The sequence below is a fragment of the Nipponia nippon genome, unplaced genomic scaffold (assembly GCF_047370975.1).
Source record: "Nipponia nippon isolate SJK-2023a ecotype South Korea unplaced genomic scaffold, ASM4737097v1 scaffold_47, whole genome shotgun sequence".
NCBI lineage: Eukaryota > Metazoa > Chordata > Aves > Pelecaniformes > Threskiornithidae > Nipponia > Nipponia nippon.
Window position 1 is genome coordinate 887,584 of NW_028262366.1, and position 19,525 is coordinate 907,108.

General features: G+C 64.8%; 2 protein-coding genes across 2 annotated transcripts; one reads left to right on the forward strand and one right to left on the reverse strand.

Annotated features, from left to right (window-relative positions):
• Positions 1–262: 262 nt before the first annotated feature.
• On the reverse strand, positions 263–3,511 carry LOC148052555 (uncharacterized). Its single transcript, XM_087730052.1, has 3 exons — positions 3,465–3,511; positions 2,760–3,151; positions 263–1,695 (listed from the first exon to the last, which is right to left on the reverse strand). The coding sequence occupies exons 2-3, from the start codon at positions 3,148–3,150 to the stop codon at positions 1,244–1,246; spliced, it is 843 nt and encodes a 280-aa protein (XP_087586178.1). The 5' UTR covers position 3,151; positions 3,465–3,511; the 3' UTR covers positions 263–1,243.
• A 1,126-nt stretch (positions 3,512–4,637) lies between these two features.
• On the forward strand, positions 4,638–19,307 carry CCHCR1 (coiled-coil alpha-helical rod protein 1). Its single transcript, XM_087730031.1, has 14 exons — positions 4,638–4,698; positions 6,160–6,227; positions 6,894–7,230; positions 7,771–7,848; positions 8,444–8,581; positions 9,615–9,725; positions 11,178–11,263; positions 11,696–11,808; positions 12,615–12,678; positions 12,950–13,017; positions 13,215–13,285; positions 13,464–13,506; positions 14,601–14,708; positions 19,170–19,307. Exons 2-13 carry the CDS (start codon positions 6,169–6,171, stop codon positions 14,684–14,686), a joined length of 1,254 nt encoding a protein of 417 aa, XP_087586157.1. The 5' UTR covers positions 4,638–4,698; positions 6,160–6,168; the 3' UTR covers positions 14,687–14,708; positions 19,170–19,307.
• The last annotated feature ends 218 nt before the right edge of the window (positions 19,308–19,525 follow it).

Consider the following 19,525-nt stretch of genomic DNA (forward strand, 5'->3'; position numbering starts at 1 on the left):
GTGTCCCCCGCTGTCCCCAACGCAGCCATATAGTCCCCAATGTCCCCCCCCCAATGTCCCCGGCACGGCCACCCACAGCCCTTGGTGTCCCCCGATGTCCCCCACAATGTCCCCTGATGTCCCCCCTTGTCCCCAGTGCAGCCCCATGACCCCCGGTGTCCTCCCCTCAATGTCCCCAACACGGCCACCTGCAATCTTCAATGTCCGTCGTCCCCCCCCATGTCCCCCGATGTCCCCAACATGTCCCCAGCGCTGGCTCCGCCATGTCCCCCTTGTGTCCCCGATGCTAGCCCCGATGGTGGCCTCAGCGTGTCCCCAATGTGTCCCCAACGGTGGCCCCTGGAGTGTCCCCAATGCTGGAGCCAAAGTGGCCTCAGGGATGTCCCCAACACAGCCCGTGATGTCCCCAGTGTGGCCCTGGCTTGTCCCCAGGGCTGGCCCCCAGCATGGCCACGGTGATGTCCCAAGTGTGTCCCCAATGCTGTCCCCAACACAGCCCTGCTGATGGCCCCGATGTGTCCCCCCCATGGCTTGGGACCATCCCGCCAGGCCTCCTTGGGGACACTGGGGACAGTGCCAAGCCCTTTGACGGGGATGCTTTGGGGACATCCCTCCTCCTGGTGTCCTCTGAATGGGGGTGTCCCCGTCCCCTGGTGTCCCCGTGTCCCCAACCCCTAGTGACAGGTTGGGGGCCCGGCGTGTTCCTGAGGTTTATTGGGGGGGACAGGGGACGGTGTCACCAACCCGTCCCTGGTGTCCTTGGGCCACCAAGGGGACGTCCTCAACGTCCCCGGGACAGGGAACATCCTGGTGTCCCCAAGAGGAGGGACATCCAAGTGTCCCCAGCCAGGACAGGGGACATCGGGGTGTCCCCAGGACGGAGAAGGGACATCGGGGTGTCCCCAAGATGAAGAGGACCCCTCCCGGTGTCCCCAGCTGGGACAGGGGACATCAGGGTGTCCCCAGCCGGGACAGGGGACATCGGGGTGTCCCCAGGATGAAGAGGACCCCTCCTGGTGTCCCCAGCCGGGACAGGGGACATCGGGGTGTCCCCAGGACGGAGAAGGGACATCGGGGTGTCCCCAAGATGAAGAGGACCCCTCCCGGTGTCCCCAGCTGGGACAGGGGACATCAGGGTGTCCCCAGCCGGGACAGGGGACATCGGGGTGTCCCCAGGATGGAGAAGGGACATCGGGGTGTCCCCAGGATGAGCAGGACCCTCCCGGTGTCCCCGTCCCTGTCCCTACTCATCCCCTGGCAGAGCCTCCAGTGCCCGGGCCAACTTCTCCGTCCCCTCCTTGTCCCCCGTCACCGTCCCCAAGGCCACCACGGCGTCCCCAAGGGCCCGGGCGCTGGCAGGGAAGCCCCGGGCCACCTCCAGATCCTGGGTGACAGCATTGATCAGGGACCTCAGGTGACCGGTCACCTCCTCCAGCATCCCCAGGGTGGCACTGGCGGTGGCGATGGCTTCGGTGGCCTCGGTGGTGGCGGCGGTGGCGGCGGCGGCGTCCCGGGCCAGGCGGCGGTAGCGGAGGGCTTGGTGACGTTGGTGGGTGACAGCGGTGGCCAAGTGACGCTTGGATGTCCCCGTGCCCCACAGGGCCACCTGGCAGACCAGGGCGACGGTGGCCAGGCAGGGGACGAGGTGGCTCTCCTGTGTCACCCCCACCGCCTCCCGCACCGCGTCCAGGGACACTGCGGGGACATCGGGGGGGACGGGGACGTCACCTGGTGTCCTCGTCCCCTCCCAGCGTCCCCAGTCCCATCCCAGTGTCCCTGTCCCCTTCTGGTGTCCCCATCCCCTCCCAGTGTCCCCAGCCCCCTCCCAGCATCCCCTGTCCCCTCCCACTGTCCCCAGTCTTGTCCCAGTGTCCTTGTCCCCTCCCGGTGTCCCCTATCCCCTCCTGCTGTCCCAGTACCCTCCCAGTGTCCCCAGTCCCATCCCCGTGTCCCCAGTCCCCTCCCAGTGTCTCCAGTCCCTTCCCAATGTTCCCAGTTCCATCCCAGTCTCCCCCATCCCCTCCAGGTGTCCCCAGTCCCCTCCCAGTGTCCCCCAGTCCATACTGGTTGGGGCAGGGGAAGCTCCATACTGGTCTACACTGGTTTGTAGGGCAACCCACTGGTCTTTACTGGTCCCTATTGATCTACAATGGCTCCTACTGGTCCCTACTGGTATATACTGGTCTGAACTGGTCTGTAGACCTCCTTACTGGCCCATATATCTCCAAACTGGTCTGTAGTGGTCAGAGCAGGGGAAAGCTGCTATTGGTCTGTGGGGTTTCCTACTGGTTTGCATGGTTCTCTACTGGTATTACCGATCTAAGCGGATCTGTAGGGCTCCCTGCTGGTCTGAACTGGTCCATTCTGGTCTATACTGGTCAGGGCAAGAGGAAGTCTCTACTGGCTTGTAGAGCTTCCTACTGGTCTGTACTGCTCCACAGTGGTTCCTTGTGATACTTACTGGTCTAAACTGGTCCCTACTGGCCTGTAGAACTTCCTACTGGTCTGTACTGGTCTGTAAGGTTCTCTATCAGCACTACTGGTCCAAGCGGATCTGTAGGGCTCCCTGCTGGTCTGAACTGGTCCGTTCTGGTCTATACTGGTGAGGGCAAGAAAAAGTCTTTACTGGCCTGTAGAGCTTCCTACTGGTCTGTACTGGTCTGTAAGGTTCTCTACCAGCATTACTGGGCCAAGCGGATCTGTAGGGCTCCCTACTGGTCTGAACTGGTCCATTCTGGTCTATACTGGTCTGTACTCACACAGGGGGGCACAGAGAAGCATCAGCACCAGGGCAATGGTCCGGACCACCCACAGACCCCAGCGGCGCCGGCGATTCCGGCTCAGCTCCCGTTCCAGCTCGGAAGCGCTGGCGTCGGCGGCCGTTCCCAGTGCCCGGTAGAGACCTTCGGCATCAAACCCCGGCGTCGGCGTCGCCATCGCCGCCGCCGCCGCCATCGCCGCCACCAACACCTCCTCCAGCCCCTCCAGCGCCTCCTCCGCCTCCGCCAGTGCCGCCTTCGCCTCCGCCAGCGCCGCCGCCACCGTCTCCGGCGTCTCCAACGCCTCCGCCAACCCCGCCAACGCCCGCAGCGCCCGCTTCGAGGCCGCCGTGGCCGAGGCCATCGCCGGGGACAGCGCCGGAGAGGACATCCTACAGGGGATCCAGGCGTCCGGGTGGGGACCCGGGCACCCAAGAGGGGACCCAGAGGTCCGGGAGGGGACCCCATCACCACCCTAAGGGACCCAAGCGTCCGGGTGTGGCCACCATCACCGCGCCGAGGCACCCACGCGCAGGAACCCCCTCCACTTCCCTTTCCGCAACCGCGGAGGCACCCAGGCGTCCGGGTGTGGGTGTCCCCCCTCCTCCTCACCTCCTGCTCCCACCCCTGGGTGTCCCCGTCCCCCCCCCAAAAAAGGGACACAGGCGTCCGGGTGCAGCTCTCCCCCCCCCCGCCAGCACCTACCTCCCCGTGCCCCCTCGGGGACCGTCACCGCAGCCGGTGGTGGCACCTACGTCATTGTCCCTCCCACACCCTCATGGGACCCAGGCGTCCGGGGTGATTGGAGGGACCCAGGCGTCCGGGTCCTGCCACCCCTCAGACCCCAGATTTACCCCCCCAGGCCTTAGATTTGCCCCCTAGATCCCAGATTTACCCCCCCAGGGGTCAGATTTACCCCCCTAGGCCTCAGATTTGCCCCCCTAGGGCCCAGATTTGCCCCCTAGGCCTCAGATTTGCCCCCTCAGGGGCCAGGATTATGCCCTCAGGGGTCAGATTTACCCCCTTAGGCCCCAGATTTACCCCCTAGATCCCAGATTTACCCTCCCAGGGGTCAGATTTACCCCTCAGGGGTCAGACTTACCCCTTTAGGGCCCAGATTTACCCCCTCAGAGCTCCCATTTACCCCTCAGGACCCCATTTACTCCCTCAGGGCCTAAATTTACCCCTCCAAGCCCCAGATTTGCCCCCCTCAGGGCTGAGATTTATGCCCCAGGGCCCAGATTTGCCCCCCAGAGCCCAGATTTACCCCCTCAGGGCTTATATTTGCCCCCTCAGGGCCCTGATTAACCCCCAGGCTCCAGATTTACACCCTCAGGGAGCAGATTTACCCCCCAGAGCCCAGATTTACCCCCTCAGCGCCCAGATTTGCCCCCTCAGGGCCCAGATTTGCCCCCCAGAGCCCAGATTTACCCCCTCAGGGCTTATATTTGCCCCCTCAGGGCCCTGATTAACCCCCAGGCTCCAGATTTACACCCTCAGGGAGCAGATTTACCCCCCAGAGCCCAGATTTACCCCCTCAGGGCCCAGATTTGTCCCCTCAGGGCCCTGATTTGCCCCCTCAGGGCTTGTATTTGCCCCCTCAGGGCCCAGATTTACACTTCCAGGGTCCTGATTTACACCCCCAGGCCCCGCCCCGCGAGCTCTGATTGGCGGAGCCCCCTCGGGGAGGGCGGGACAAACCGCTCCGCGCCCAAGCGCGGTCTCCCATTGGCCAGTGGGGAGGCGGGGCTTTTGGGTTACCCACTCTCATTGGCTGTCGCTTTCCCGCCGCCGGAGCGAGGAGGCGGGCTCTTTGCCCGTCTTCGCGCGCTGATTGGCTGCGCCGCGCGGAGCGGGAGAGCGGCGGCGGCGGCGGCGCGTTCCCGGCGTGCACCGCGCGGTCGTGAGGGGGGACGGGGGTTACTGGGTGTACTGGGAGGTACTGGGAGCATCAGTGTGGGTTGAACTGGGGGTTACTGGGAAGTACTGGGGCTGGGGGGAGGAACTGGGAGTTACTGGGAGCCCCTGGGGAGGGGGAAATGGAGAGCCACTGGGAGTTACTGGGAGCTACTGGGAGTGTGTGAGGGGAACTGGGAGTCACTGGGAATATGAGGAGGTGGTTACTGGGAGTCACTGGGGGTACTGGGACCCCCTGGGACTTGAGGGTGGGAATTGGGAGCCACTGGGAGTGTGTGGGAGGAACTGGGAGTCACTGGGAATATGAGGGATGGTTATTGGGGGTACTGGGAGCCCCTGGGACTTTGAGGCAGGGAATGGGGAGCCCCTGGGAGATACTGGGAGCTACTGGGAGTGTGTGAGGGGAACTGGGGTCACTGGGAATATGAGGAGGCGGTTACTGGGGGTACTGGGACCTTGAGGGGATAATGGGGGCCACTGGGAGTTACTGGGAGCCACTGGGAGTGTGTGAGGGGAACTGGGGTCACTGGGAATATGAGGAGGCGGTTACTGGGGGTACTGGGACCTTGAGGGGATAATGGGGACCACTGGGAGTTACTGGGAGCCACTGGGAGTGTGTGAGGGGAACTGGGGTCACTGGGAATATGAGGAGGCGGTTACTGGGGGTACTGGGACCTTGAGGGGTTAATGGGGGCCACTGGGAGATACTGAGAGCCACTGGGAGTTACTGGGAGCCACTGGAAGTGTGTGAGGGGAACTGGGAGTCACTGGGAATATGAGGAGGTGGTTACTGGGAGTCACTGGGGGTACTGGGACCCCCTGGGACTTGAGGGTGGGAATGGGGAGCCACTGGGAGCGTGTGGGAGGAACTGGGAGTCACTGGGAATATGAGGGGATGGTTACTGGGAGTCACTGGGGGCACTGGGACCTTGAGGGGGTGAATGGGGAGCCCCTGGGAGATACTGGGAGCTACTGGGAGTGTGTGAGGGGAACTGGGAGTCACTGGGAATATGAAGGGGCAGTAACTGGGGGTTCTGGGACCCCCTGGGTCTGTGGGGAGGGGGAAATGAGGAGCCACTGGGAGTTACTGGGAGCCACTGGGAGCATGTGACAAGGAAGTGGAAGTCACTGGGAATATCAGGGGGTGGTTACTGGGGGTACTGGGACCCCCTGGGACCTTGAGGGGAGGAATGGGGAGTCACTGGGAGCTACTGGGAGTTAGTGGGAGCATGTTGGAGGTTACTGGGAGTCACTGGGAATATGAGTGGATGGTTACTGGGAGTCACTGGGGGCACTGGGACCTTGAGGGGGTGAATGGGGAGCCCCTGGGAGATACTGGGAGCCACTGGAGTGTGTGAGGGGAACTGGGAGTCACTGGGAACCCCTCACTGGGGTTACTGGAAGGTACTGGGGCTGGGGTACTGGAAGATACTGGGGCTGGGAGGGGGTTACTGGGACTTACTGGGAGTTGTCCCACCCCAAGGTGCCACCAATGGCTGACTGGGTCCCTCTCGTCCCCCCATCGCACTTCGTGCTCCGCCCCAGCACCAGGTAAGGGCTCCCAGTTCTCCCAGTAACCTCCCAGTCACCCCCCAGTGCTCCTTGTAATCCTCCCAGAGCCCCCAAGTGCTCCCAGTAGCCCTCCCAATAACCCCCCAGTGCACCCAGTTGCTCCCCAGGTACTCCCTAATTACTCCTACTGTGCTCTCATGTTCCCAGTAGCTGCCCAGTAACCCCCAGTGCTCCCAGTAACCTCCTAATAACTGCCCCAGTGATCCCAGTAACCCCCCAGTGCTCCCAGTAGCCTCCTAATAACTGCCCCAGTGATCCCAGTAACCCCCCAGTGCTCCCAGTAGCCTCCTAATAACTGCCCCAGTGATCCCAGTAAGCCCCCAGTGCTCCTGGTAATCCTCCCAGTAACCCCTCATGCTCCCTGTAATCCCCCAGTTTCCCTCTCCAGTGTTCCCAGTAAACTCCCAGTACACCTCAATGCTGCCAGTAGCCCTCCCAGTAAACCCCGCAGTGTTCCCAGTAATCCCCACAAACCCTCCCAGTCCACCCAGTAATCCCCAATGCTCTCTGTAATCCCCCAGTTCCCCCCCAGTGTTCCCAGTAACCCCCCACTAACCCTCACAGTGCTCCAAGTAATCCTCCCAGTAACCCCCCCAGTCCTCCCAGTAACCCCTAGAGCCTGGACACCTGGGTCCCCTTTGACAGGACCCTGGAGGCGGAGCTTGAGGCTGAGAAGAGGCGGAGCCAAGCCTTGGAGGCAGAGCTTGAGGCTGAGAAGAGGCGGAGCCAAGCCTTGGAGGTGGAGCTTGAGGCTGAGAAGAGGCGGGGCCAAGCCTTGGAGGCAGAGCTTGAGGCTGAGAGGAGGTGGAGCCAAGCCTTGGGGGCAGAGCTTGATGATGAAAGGAGGCGGGGCCAAGCCTTGGAGGCAGAGCTTGAAGCTGAGAGGAGGCGTGGTCAGGCCCTGGAGGCAGAGCTTGAGGTTGAGAGGAGGCGTGGCCAAGACCAGGGGGCGGAGCCTGATGGGAGGCAGCCCCTGGAGGAGGTGAGCCTGGGGGCCATGTCCCCAGGGTGTCCCCTTGTCCCCAGGGTGTCCCCATGGTGGGGGTGACACCGTGGCTGTGTCCCCTGTCCCCACCGTGTCCCCAGGATGTCCCCTGCCCCTCTGGTGTCCCCAGGGTGTCCCCTTGTCCCCAGGGTGTCCCCGTGGTGGGGGTGACATGGTGGCCCTGTCCGCTGTCCCCACCGTGTCCCCAGGGTGTCCCCTGCCCCTCTGGTGTCCCCAGGGTGTACCGCTATCCCTCAGGTGTCTCCATGTCCCCTATCTCCGCAGTGTCCCAGTGTCCAGTGTCCCCAGGATGTTCCCATGTCCCTTTGGTGGCCCCGTGGTGGTCCCCTGCCCCCAGGTTGTCACCCTGTCCTCATGGTGTCCCCCCAGGATGTTCCCATGTCCCTTTGGTGGCCCCATGGTGTCCCTTGTCCCCAGCATGTCCCCATAGTGTCCCTGAGGTGTCCCCCTGTCCCCAGGGTGTCTTCCTGTCCCCGCAGTGTCCCCACACTGTCCCCATTCCCCCTTCACTGCCAGGCCCAGGTGCTGCTCCGGGCCCGGCTCAGCGCCCTCGGCCACATCCTGACCCTGCAGGAGCACGAACTGGGCCGTGAGGTGGGGCTGGGCGGGGGGGCATAGGGTGCCCCTGGGGGGCCCTTTGGGGTGCTGGGAGGGCCCCCTTGGGTGCTGGGGGGGCCCTGGGGGTCTCTGGGTGGGGGCCAGGGGGGTGCTGGGGTGGGCCTGAGGTGCTTTGGAGGGGTTTAGGGGTCCCCTGGGGTGCCACTGGGGGGGGCTTTTGGGGGGCTGGGGGAGCCCTAGGGTGTTGTGAGGTGCCCCTGGGGGGCAATGGGGGGGGTCCTGGGGTGCCACAGAGGGTCCTGGGGGGCAATGGGGTGACATGGGGAGATGGGGAGGGACTCCTAGGGTGCTCTGGGGGGGTCCAGGGCGTCTGGGGAGTGCTGAGGGGGGGCAGGGGTGCTCAGGGGTTGGCCTGGTGGGCCCTAGGGTGCCATAGGGTGCCCCTGGGGGGGGGCTTTTGGGGTGCTGGGGGGACACTGACATGCAAGAGGGAGGTTCTGGGGTGCTGAGGGGGTCTTGGGTGCCCCTGGGATGGACATGGATGTGTTGGGGGGGGCTTTGGTGTCTCTGGGTCCTTGAGGGGGTGTCTGGGTGCCCCGGGACACTCACGCCACCCCCTCTGTCCCCCCAGCTGCCCCCCGCCGAGGTCCCCGTGGCAGTGGCCCCCCCCCGGCTGCAGGCGCTCCTGGGACGCTGGCGGGAGAAGGTCTTTGCCCTCCTGGTGCAGCTGCGGGTGCAGGAGGAGGCGCAGCGGGTGCTGCGGGCGCAGGTGGGTGCCTGGATACCTGGGTCGCATCTTGGGGGGGGTCCTGAGTCCCATTGGGGGGCGTTGGGGGGTGCCCGGATGCCTGGGTCCCTCCTGGGGGTAGCACCTGGGTCCCATTTGGGGGGTTGGGGGGTGCCCAGACACCTGGGTCCCATCTAGGGGGGTCCTGAGTCCCATCGGGGGGGTATGGGGGCACCCAGAGTCCTGGGTCCCTCCTGAGGGGTCCCTGGGTCCCATCTGGGGGGTTGGGGGGTGCCTGGGTGCCTTGGTCCCATCTGGGGGTGGCACCTGGGTCCCATCTTAGGGGTTGGGGGGCAGCCAGGGTCCTGGGTCCCTCCTGAGGGGTCCTTGGGTCCCATCTGGGGGGCTTGGGGGGTGCCCAGACGCCTGGGTCCCATCTAGGGGGGGTCCTGAGTCCCATTGGGGGGGGTTTGGTGGCACCCAGAGTCCTGGGTCCCTTCTGGAGGCGGTGCCCGGGTCCCATCTTAGGGGTTGGGGGACACCCAGCCTCCTGGGTCCCTCCTGAGGGGTCCTTGGGTCCCATCTTGGGGTCTTGGGGGGTGCCCAGACGCCTGGGTCCCATCTAGGGGGGGTCCTGAGTCCCATCAGGGGGGTATGGGGGCACCCAGAGTCCTGGGTCCCTCCTGAGGGGGCCCTGGGTCCCATCTGGGGGGGTGGGGGGGGGCTGGGTGCCTTGGTCCCATCTGGGGGGGGGGCCGGGGTCCCATCTTAGGGGTTGGGGGGCAGCCAGGGTCCTGGGTCCCTCCTGAGGGGTCCTTGGGTCCCATCTGGGGGGCTTGGGGGGTGCCCAGATGCCTGGGTCCCTCCTGGGGGTGGCAGCTGGGTCCCATCTGGGGGGACTGGGGGACACCCGGACTCCTGGGTCCCTCCCGAGGGGTCCCTGGGTCCCACCTGGGGGGTTTTAGGGGGTTCCCAGATGCCTGGGTCCCTTCCCGGGGTCACCTCTTTCCCTCTGGGGGGGCTCTTGGATGCCTGGGTCCCTCCTGGGAGACTCCCGACCGCCTGGGTTCCTCAGGTGGGGTCGCTGGGGGCGGCGGTGGCAGCGGGGACGCGCCAAGTGACGCGGCTGGAGCTGAGCCTGCGCGAGAGGGCGGCCGCCGCCGAGCTGCAGCGTCGGGACAGCGAGGTCAGCAGGGACACGGGGGGGACACGTGTGGGACGTGTGGGGACCTGCTGGGGACATGGGGGACACACATGGGACGTATGGGGACCTGCTGGGGACATGGGGACCTGTTAGGGGCACGCGTGGGTCCTGCTGGGGACACGGGGGGAACACATATGGGACGTATGGGGACCTGCTGGGGATGTGGGGGGGACACGTGTGGGACGTGTGGGGACCTGCTGGGGACACGGGGACCTGCTAAGGACACGGGGGGGACACATGTGGGACACATGGGGATCTGTTGGGGACATGGGGACCTGCTGCGGACACGGGGGGGACATGTGGGGACCTGCTGGGGACACGGGGACCTGCTGGGGACACGGGGGACGTATGGGGACCTGCTAGGGACACGCGTGGGACAGGCTGGGGAAATGGGGGGACACGTGTGGGACATATGGGGACATGGGGACCTGCTGGGGACACGGCGGGGACACGTGTGGGACGTATGGGGACCTGCTGGGGACACGTGTGGGACACACATGGGACGTATGGGGACCTGCTGGGGACATGGGGACCTGCTAGGGACACGGGGGGGGACACGTGTGGGACATGTGGGGACCTGCTGGGGACATGGGGACCTGCTAGGGACACGGGGGGGACAGGGACACGTGTGGGACATATGGGGACCTGCCGGGGACATGGGGACCTGCTAGGGACACGGGGGGGGACACATGTGGGACATATGGGGACCTGCCGGGGACATGGGGACCTGCTGGGGACGCGGGGGGGGACACGTGTGGGATGTATGGGGACCTGCTGGGGACATGGAGACCTGCTGGGGACACAGGGGACACATGTGTGGGACGTATGGGGACCTGCTGGGGACATGGGGACCTGCTGGGGACACGGGGGATGTATGGGGACCTGCTAGGGACACGCGTGGGACAGGCTGGGGAAATGGGGGGACACGTGTGGGACCTGCTGGGGACATGGGGACCTGCTGGGGACACGGCGGGGACATGTGTGGGACGTATGGGGACCTGCTGGGGACACAGGGGACACACATGTGGGACATGTGGGGACCTGCTGGGGACATGCCTGGGAAATAGGGGGACACGCTGAGGACACAAAGAGCCACACTGGTGACATGTGGGGACATGGAGAGGGACATGCTGGGGACATGCAGGGCCATGTTGGGGACATGGGGACACAGAGAGACATGTCTGGGCCATGCTGGGGATGTGTTGGGGACACGCTGGGGACACGGGGATGGGTCAGGGATGGCTTGGGGACATGGGGACACAATGGGGACATCACGGGGGGCCACTTGGGGAGGGGTTGGGGACATGATGGGGACATCGGTGACCAGTGAGCCGTGTCCCAGTACCTGGCTGGGGAGGTGACCTGGAGTGGGGACACGCTGGGGACACGGGAGGTCTTGGGGACAGGTTGGGGACATGGTGGCTCTTGTCCCAGCGCCTGGCGCAGGAGGTGATGCGGCAGCGGGGACGGGCCGAGGCGGCTGAGGAAGCACTGGGGGGACTGGCCCGAGCAGCTGCCAGGTACTGGGAGGGCACTGGGAGGGACTGGGGGGGACTGGAGGGGCACTAAGAGGGACTGGAGGGGAACTGGGCACTGGGAGGGACTGGGGGGGACTGGAGGGGAACTGGGCACTGAGAGGGATGGGGGGGAAACAGGGAAGAAACTGGGGGGCAGGGACTGGGAGCCACTCTGAGGGGACTGGGAGGATACTGGGGTGACACTGGGAAGAGCTGGGGGGGACTGGGATAGGGGCTAAGAGGTTACGGGGAGGCACTGGGGACACTGGGAGGGGACTGGGAAGGAACTGAGAGACTTCTGGGGGATACTGGGAGGGCACTGGGATGGGGACACTGAGAGGTGACCACTGTCCCTGTCCCTGTGTCGCCACTGTCCCGTCCCTGCTGCTCCCGTCCCCGTGTCCCCCCCCGTCCCTGTGTCCCCGTGTCCCCCAGGCTGGCCGGGGTGGTGACAGCACGCGAGGCTGAGGTGACAGCCGCCACCGGGACCATGGTCACCCTCGGTGCCCGCCTGCGCCGAGCGGGACAGCGGCTCCGCGTCCTCCAGGGTACGGGGACACAGGGAGGGGGACATGGGGACAGGGGACACAGAGGTGGGGAGGGGGACATGGGGACAGGGAGGGGGACATGGGGACAGGGGACACAGAGGTGGGGAGGGGGACATGGGGACAGGGAGGGGGACATGGGGAGTGGGACATGGGGACAGGGAGGGGGACATGGGGACATGGGGGCAGGGAGGGGGACATGGGGACACGGGGACATGGGGACAGGGAGGGGGACATGGGGAGTGGGACATGGGGGCAGGGAGGGGGACATGGGGACACGGGGACATGGGGGCAGGGAGGGGGTCATGGGGACACGGGGACAGGGGGAGAGGGAGGGGGACAGGAGGCACAGAGGGGGGGAGGGGGACAGGGGGACAGGGGGGGGGACATGGGGATAGGGGACACAGAGGTGGGGAGGGGGACATGGGGACGCAGAGGCGGGGATGGGGACACGGGGACAGGGAGGGGGAAGTGGGGACAGGGGACACAGGGGCGGGGAGGGGGACACGGGGACAGGGAGGGGGACATGGAGAGGGGGACACGGGGACAGGGAGGGGGACATGGGGACAGGGGACACAGAGGTGGGGAGGGGGACATGGAGAGGGGGACACAGGGACAGGGAGGGGGACATGGGGACACGGGGGCGGGTACATGGGGACAGGACTGGGGACGTGGGGACAGGACAGGCGTGAGGATGGGAACAGGGTGGCCCCGATGCCACCGTCACCCCTCCTCCGCAGCGGGTGGCCCCGGACTCACCCTGTCCCCAGGGCTGGTGACCTCGGTGTCACTCTGTCCCCTGTCCCCAGGGCTGGTGGCCCCGGCAGTGACCTTGGACCGGCGGCGGTGGCAGCGGGACCTGACGGGGGACAAGTGAGTGACAGGGGAGGGGCCCGGACGCCTGGGTCCACTTTGGGGGCGTTGGGGGACACCAGGGGACCCCATGGGTGACATTGGGACCCCAAGGGTGGCATGGGGACACTGGGGGGGACATTGGGACCCTGGGAGTGACTTGGGGACTGCAGAGGTGGCAGGAGGTCCCCCTCTTGGGGGTCCCAGGGGTGACGTGGTGGCACTGTCCCCACCCTGCTGGCCCTCTGACCCCTGTCTGGGGCCGGGGGTGACACTGTGACGCTGTCCCCAGCCCGGTGGCCAAAGTGACAGGCAGCGCCCATCTGCTCACGGGGACAATGGCCAGCGTCCGGCGCAGCGGTGAGTGGGGACGTGTTGGGGACACATTGGGGACATCCTTGGTGGGGAGGACACCGGGCAGGGGACGTCACCGGTGGGACACGAGGGGACATCGGGCAGGTGCCAGGGGACACACTGGGGACCCGGTGCCACCCTGCGCCTCTGTGGGTGAGCGGTGGCTGCCATGTCCCCACCGCGGCCTGTCCCTGTCCCCGCAGCGGTGGCCTCGGGGGTGGCTGAGGAGGTGACAAAGGACGAGGTGATGCAGGACAAGGTGGCACGGGGTGAGGTGAGGTGGCTTGGGGACACGGGGGGGGGGGGGGGGGGCTGGGGGCGTGGGGAGGTGGCATAGGGGGGGGCCTGGGGACATGGGGAGGGGGTGACAAGGGAGGGACACCGCTCTGGGAGGGCACTCGGGGACACAGGGGTGGCTGCTGTCCCCATGTCACCCCTCGTGTCACCCCCAGGCCACCCCCCATGGAGACAGGATGGCCCCCTCCCCCGGCAGAGGTAGGTCCGGCCTGGGGGTGTCCCCATGTCCCTGTGTCCCCCCCCAGTGTCCTGTGACACCCTTGGGTACCCCCAATGTCCCCTCCCCAAGTGTCCCCCAATGTCCCCCCATGTCCCCAGTGTCCCCCCAGTTTCCCCCCTCCATGTCCCCAGTGTCCCCCAATGTCCCCCCAGCTTCCCAATGTCTCCCCAACGTCCCCACATGTCCCCAGTGTCCCTCCAACGTCCCTCCGTGTCCCCAATGTCCCCCCAGCTTCCCAGTGTCCCCAACGTCCCCCCAGTTCCCCCCTCCATGTCCCCAGTGTCCCCCAACGTCCCTCCGTGTCCCCAATGTCCCCCCAGCTCTCCAGTGTCCCCCCAACATCCCTCCATGTCCCCAATGTCCCCCCATGTCCCCAGTGTCCCCCCAACGTCCCTCCGTGTCCCCAATGTCCCCCCAGCTCCCCAATGTCCCCCCCAACGTCCCTCTGTGTCCCCAATGTCCCCCCACGTCCCCAATGTCCCCCCAGCTTCCCAGTGTCCCCAACGTCCCCCCAATGTGCCCCCAGCTTCCCAGTGTCCCCAGTGTCCCCCCAATGTCCCCCCAGCTCCCCAGTGTCCCCCCAATGTCCCCCCAGGTCCCCAATGTCCCCCCAACGTCCCTCTGTGTCCCCAATGTCCCCCCACGTCCCCAATGTCCCCCCAGCTTCCCAGTGTCCCCCCAACGTCCCTCCATGTCCCCAACGTCCCCCCAATGTGCCCCCAGCTTCCCAGTGTCCCCCCAATGTGCCCCCAGCTTCCCAGTGTCCCCCCAATGTCCCTCTGTGTCCCCAATGTCCCCCCACGTCCCCAATGTCCCCCAGCTCCCCAATGTCCCCAACGTCCCCCCAATGTCCCCCCAGCTCCCCAATGTCTCCCCAATGTCCCCCCATGTCCCCAGTGTCCCCCCTCCATGTCCCCAGCGTCCCCCAACGTCCCTCCCTCTCCCCCCATGTCCCCAATGTCCCCCCAGCTCTCCAGTGTCTCCCCAACGTCCCCCCATGTCCCCAGTGTCCCCCCAGTTCCCCCCCTCCATGTCCCCAGTGTCCCCCAACGTCCCCCGCTGTCCCCCCCAGCGGCGCTGGGCTCCCTCGTGACACAGCTGCAGGCCCTGGGCGCCGCCATCCTTGGGGACAACGGTGACAACGGTGACCCCTCCTGACCCCTCCAACCCAGGCATCCGGGTGAGTCACCCCCACCCCCACCCCAACCAGTGGGGAGAGAACCAGTTTGGCCCAGTCCGGTACTGGTGTGACCCAAACGTCACCTGGTGTCACTTCCCAGCTGTCGCTCGGCTCCCGCTCGGGTTTATGGTCGCGTCGCAGTGGGATACGGGGGGATACTGGGAACACTGGAGGAAGGACGAGCGCTTACATCATCGCCCGGGCGGCTCGTTTTGCTCCTCGATAACCCGAATTAACGACTTATGTAGGCGAATTAACGAAATATAGACGAATTAACGAATTATGTAGATGAATTAACAAATTATATAGACAAATTAATGAATTATATAGGCAAATCAACGAATTATATGGACGAATTAACGAATTATGTAGGCGAATTAATGAATTATGCAGACAAATTAACAAATTATGCAGGCGAATTAATGAATTATGTAGATGAATTAACGAATTGTATAGGCGAATTAACGAATTATGCAGGCGAATTAACGAATTATGTAGATGAATTAACGAATTGTATAGGCAAATTAACGAATTATGCAGGCGAATTAACGAATTATGCAGGCGAATTAACGAATTATGCAGGCGAATTAATGAATTATGCAGACGAATTAACGAATTATGTAGATGAATTAATGAATTGTATAGGCAAATTAACGAATTATGCAGGAGAATTAACGAAATATAGATGAATTAACGAATTATGTAGATAAACTAACAAATTATGCAGGCGAATTAACGAATTATGCAGGCGAATTAACGAATTATGCAGGCAAATTAACGAATTATGCAGGCGAATTAACGAATTATGCAGGCGAATTAACGAATTATGCAGGCAAATTAACGAATTATGCAGGCGAATTAACGAATTATGCAGGCGAATTAACAAATTATGCAGGCAAATTAACGAATTATGCAGGCAAATCAACGAAATATAGATGAATTAACGAATTATGTAGATAAACTAACGAATTATGCAGGCGAATTAACGAATTATGCAGGCGAATTAACGAATTATGCAGGCGAATTAACAAATTATGTAGATAAACTAACGAATTACGCAGACGAATAAACAAATTATGTAGGCGAATTAACGAATTATATAGGCAAATTAACGAATTATATAGGCAAATTAACGAATTATATAGGCAAATTAACGAATTATGTAGGCGAATTAATGAATTAACGAATTATGCAGACAAATTAACAAATTATGTAGATGAATTAACGAATTATGTGGACGAATTAACAAATTATATGGACGAATTAACGGATTATGCAGACAAATTAATGAATTATATGGACGAATTAACGAATTATGCAGGCGAATTAACAGATTATATGGATGAATTAACGAATTATGCAAATGAAGTAACGGATTATGTAGGCGAATTAACGAATTATGTAGACAAATTAACGAATTATCTAGACGAATTAACAAATTATGCAGATGAATTAACGAAATATAGACAAATTAACGGATTATGCAGACGAATTAACGCGAGATAATTAATGAAACCTCATGACCCGAGCGGCGAATAAGCGAATTCAGGCGATAAACGACGCCGCGCAAAGGGGAAGCGTGGGGCGGGGGAGGGGAAGCGTGGGGCGGGGAGGGGAAGCGTGGGGCGGGGAAGCGTGGGGCGGGGAGGGGGAAGCGTGGGGCGGGGAAGGGGAAACGTGGGGCGGGGAGGGGAAACGTGGAGCGGGGAGGGGGAAATGTGGGGTGGGGAGGGGAAATGTGGGGCGGGGAGGGGGAAGCGTGGGGCGGGGAGGGGGAAGCGTGGGGCGGGGAGGGGGAAGCGTGGGGCGGTGGAGGGGAAGCGTGGGGCGGGGAGGGGGAAGCGTGGGGTGGTGGAGGGGAAACGTGGGGCGGTGGAGGGGAAACGTGGGGCGGGGAGGGGGAAACGTGGGGCGAGGAGGGGGAAACGTGGGGCGGGGAGGGGGAAACATGGGGAGGGGAAGCGTGGGGCGGGGAGGGGGAAGCGTGGGGCGGGGAGGGGGAAATGTGGGGCGGGGAGGGGGAAATGTGGGGCGGGGAGGGGGAAACGTGGGGCGGTGGAGGGGAAGCGTGGGGCGGGGAGGGGGAAGCGTGGGGCGGTGGAGGGGAAGCGTGGGGCGGGGAGGGGGAAGCGTGGGGCGGGGAGGGGAAGCGTGGGGCGGGGAGGGGGAAATGTGGGGCGGGGAGGGGGAAGCGTGGGGCGGTGGAGGGGAAGCGTGGGGCGGGGAGGGGAAAACGTGGGGCGGGGAGGGGGAAACGTGGGGCGGGGAGGGGGAAACATGGGGAGGGGAAGCGTGGGGCGGGGAAGGGGAAGCGTGGGGCGGTGAAGCGTGGGGCGGGGAGGGGGAAGCGTGGGGCGGTGGAGGGGAAGCGTGGGGCGGGGAGGGGAAGCGTGGGGCGGGGAGGGGGAAACGTGGGGCGGGGAGGGGGAAACGTGGGGCGGTGGAGGGGAAGCGTGGGGCGGGGAGGGGGAAATGTGGGGCGGGGAGGGGGAAATGTGGGGCGGGGAGGGGAAATGTGGGGCGGGGAGGGGGAAATGTGGGGCGGGGAGGGGAAGCGTGGGGCGGGGAGGGGGAAATGTGGGGCGGGGAGGGGGAAACGTGGGGCGGTGGAGGGGAAGCGTGGGGCGGGGAGGGGAAAACGTGGGGCGGGGAGGGGGAAACGTGGGGCGGGGAGGGGGAAACATGTGGAGGGGAAGCGTGGGGCGGGGAAGGGGAAGCGTGGGGCGGTGGAGGGGAAGCGTGGGGCGGGGAGGGGAAATGTGGGGCGGGGAGGGGGAAGCATGGGGCGGTGGAGGGGAAGCGTGGGGCGGGGAAGGGGAAGCGTGGGGCGGTGGAGGGGAAGCGTGGGGCGGGGAGGGGGAAATGTGGGGCGGGGAGGGGGAAACGTGGGGCGGTGGAGGGGAAGCGTGGGGCGGGGAGGGGGAAGCGTGGGGCGGGGAGGGGGAAGCGTGGGGCGGTGGAGGGGAAGCGTGGGGCGGGGAGGGGGAAGCGTGGGGCGGGGAGGGGAAGCGTGGGGCGGGGAGGGGGAAATGTGAGGCGGGGAGGGGAAATGTGGGGCGGGGAGGGGGAAACGTGGGGCGGTGGAGGGGAAGCGTGGGGTGGGGAGGGGAAAACGTGGGGCGGGGAGGGGGAAACGTGGGGCGGGGAGGGGGAAACATGGGGAGGGGAAGCGTGGGGCGGGGAAGGGGAAGCGTGGGGCGGTGGAGGGGAAGCGTGGGGCGGGGAGGGGGAAGCGTGAGGCGGTGGAGGGGAAGCGTGGGGCGGTGGAGGGGAAGCGTGGGGCGGGGAGGGGGAAGCGTGGGGCGGTGGAGGGGAAGCGTGGGGCGGGGAGGGGAAGCGTGGGGCGGGGAGGGGGAAACGTGGGGCGGTGGAGGGGAAGCGTGGGGCGGGGAGGGGGAAATGTGGGGCGGGGAGGGGGAAATGTGGGGCGGGGAGGGGAAATGTGGGGCGGGGAGGGGGAAATGTGGGGCGGGGAGGGGAAATGTGGGGCGTGGAGGGGAAGCGTGGGGCGGGGAGGGGGAAATGTGGGGCGGGGAGGGGGAAATGTGGGGCGGGGAGGGGGAAACGTGGGGCGGTGGAGGGGAAGCGTGAGGCGGGGAGGGGAAAACGTGGGGCGGGGAGGGGGAAACGTGGGGCGGGGAGGGGGAAACATATGGAGGGGAAGCGTGGGGCGGGGAAGGGGAAGCGTGGGGCGGTGGAGGGGAAGCGTGGGGCGGGGAGGGGAAATGTGGGGCGGGGAGGGGGAAGCATGGGGCGGTGGAGGGGAAGCGTGGGGCGGGGAAGGGGAAGCGTGGGGCGGTGGAGGGGAAGCGTGGGGCGGGGAGGGGAAGCGTGGGGCGGGGAGGGGGAAACGTGGGGCGGGGAGGGTGAAACGTGGGGCGGTGGAGGGGAAGCGTGGGGCGGGGAGGGGGAAATGTGGGGCGGGGAGGGGAAGCGTGGGGCGGGGAGGGGGAAGCGTGGGGCGGGGAGGGGAAGCGTGGGGCGGTGGAGGGGAAGCGTGGGGCGGGGAGGGGGAAGCGTGGGGCGGGGAGGGGAAGCGTGGGGCGGGGAGGGGAAACGTGGGGCGGGGAGGGGGAAGCGTGGGGCGGTGGAGGGGAAGCGTGGGGCGGGGAGGGGGAAACGTGGGGCGGGGAGGGGAAACGTGGGGCGGGGAGGGGAAGCGTGGGGCGGGGAGGGGAAACGTGGGGCGGGGAGGGGGAAACGTGGGGCGGGGAGGGGAAGCGTGGGGCGGGGAGGGGGAAGCGTGGGGCGGGGAGGGGGAAGCGTGGGGCGGGGAAGGGAAGCGTGGGGCGGGGAAGGGAAGCGTGGGGCGGGGAGGGGAAACGTGGGGCGGGGAGGGGGAAACGTGGGGCGGGGAGGGGAAACGTGGGGCGGTGGAGCACTCAGCGCGGGGGAAACGTGGGGCGGGGAGGGGAAACGTGGGGCGGTGGAGCACTCAGCGCGGTTCCTCAACCCTTGAAGAGGCTCTCGCAGCTTACGAAGGGTTGGGAACGACTGAACCCTCAACTCGGGGTCGAAGTTTAACGTTCCACGTGCCGATGCGTCGCCTTCTACGTCGCCGCCTTCTACGTCGCCGCCTTCTACCTCGTCTTCTACGCCACCTTCTACCTCGTCTTCTACGTCGCCATCTTCTACGTCGCCATCTTCTACGTCGCCGCCTTCAACCTCGTCTTCTACCTCGCTGTCGTCTACGTCCTCGTCGTCTACGTCGCCGCCTTTGACCTCGTCGTCTACGTCGCCGCCTTTGACCTCGTTGTCTATGTCGCCGCCTTCGTCCTCGCCTTCGACGACCTCGCCGCCTTCGACGCCCTCGCCTT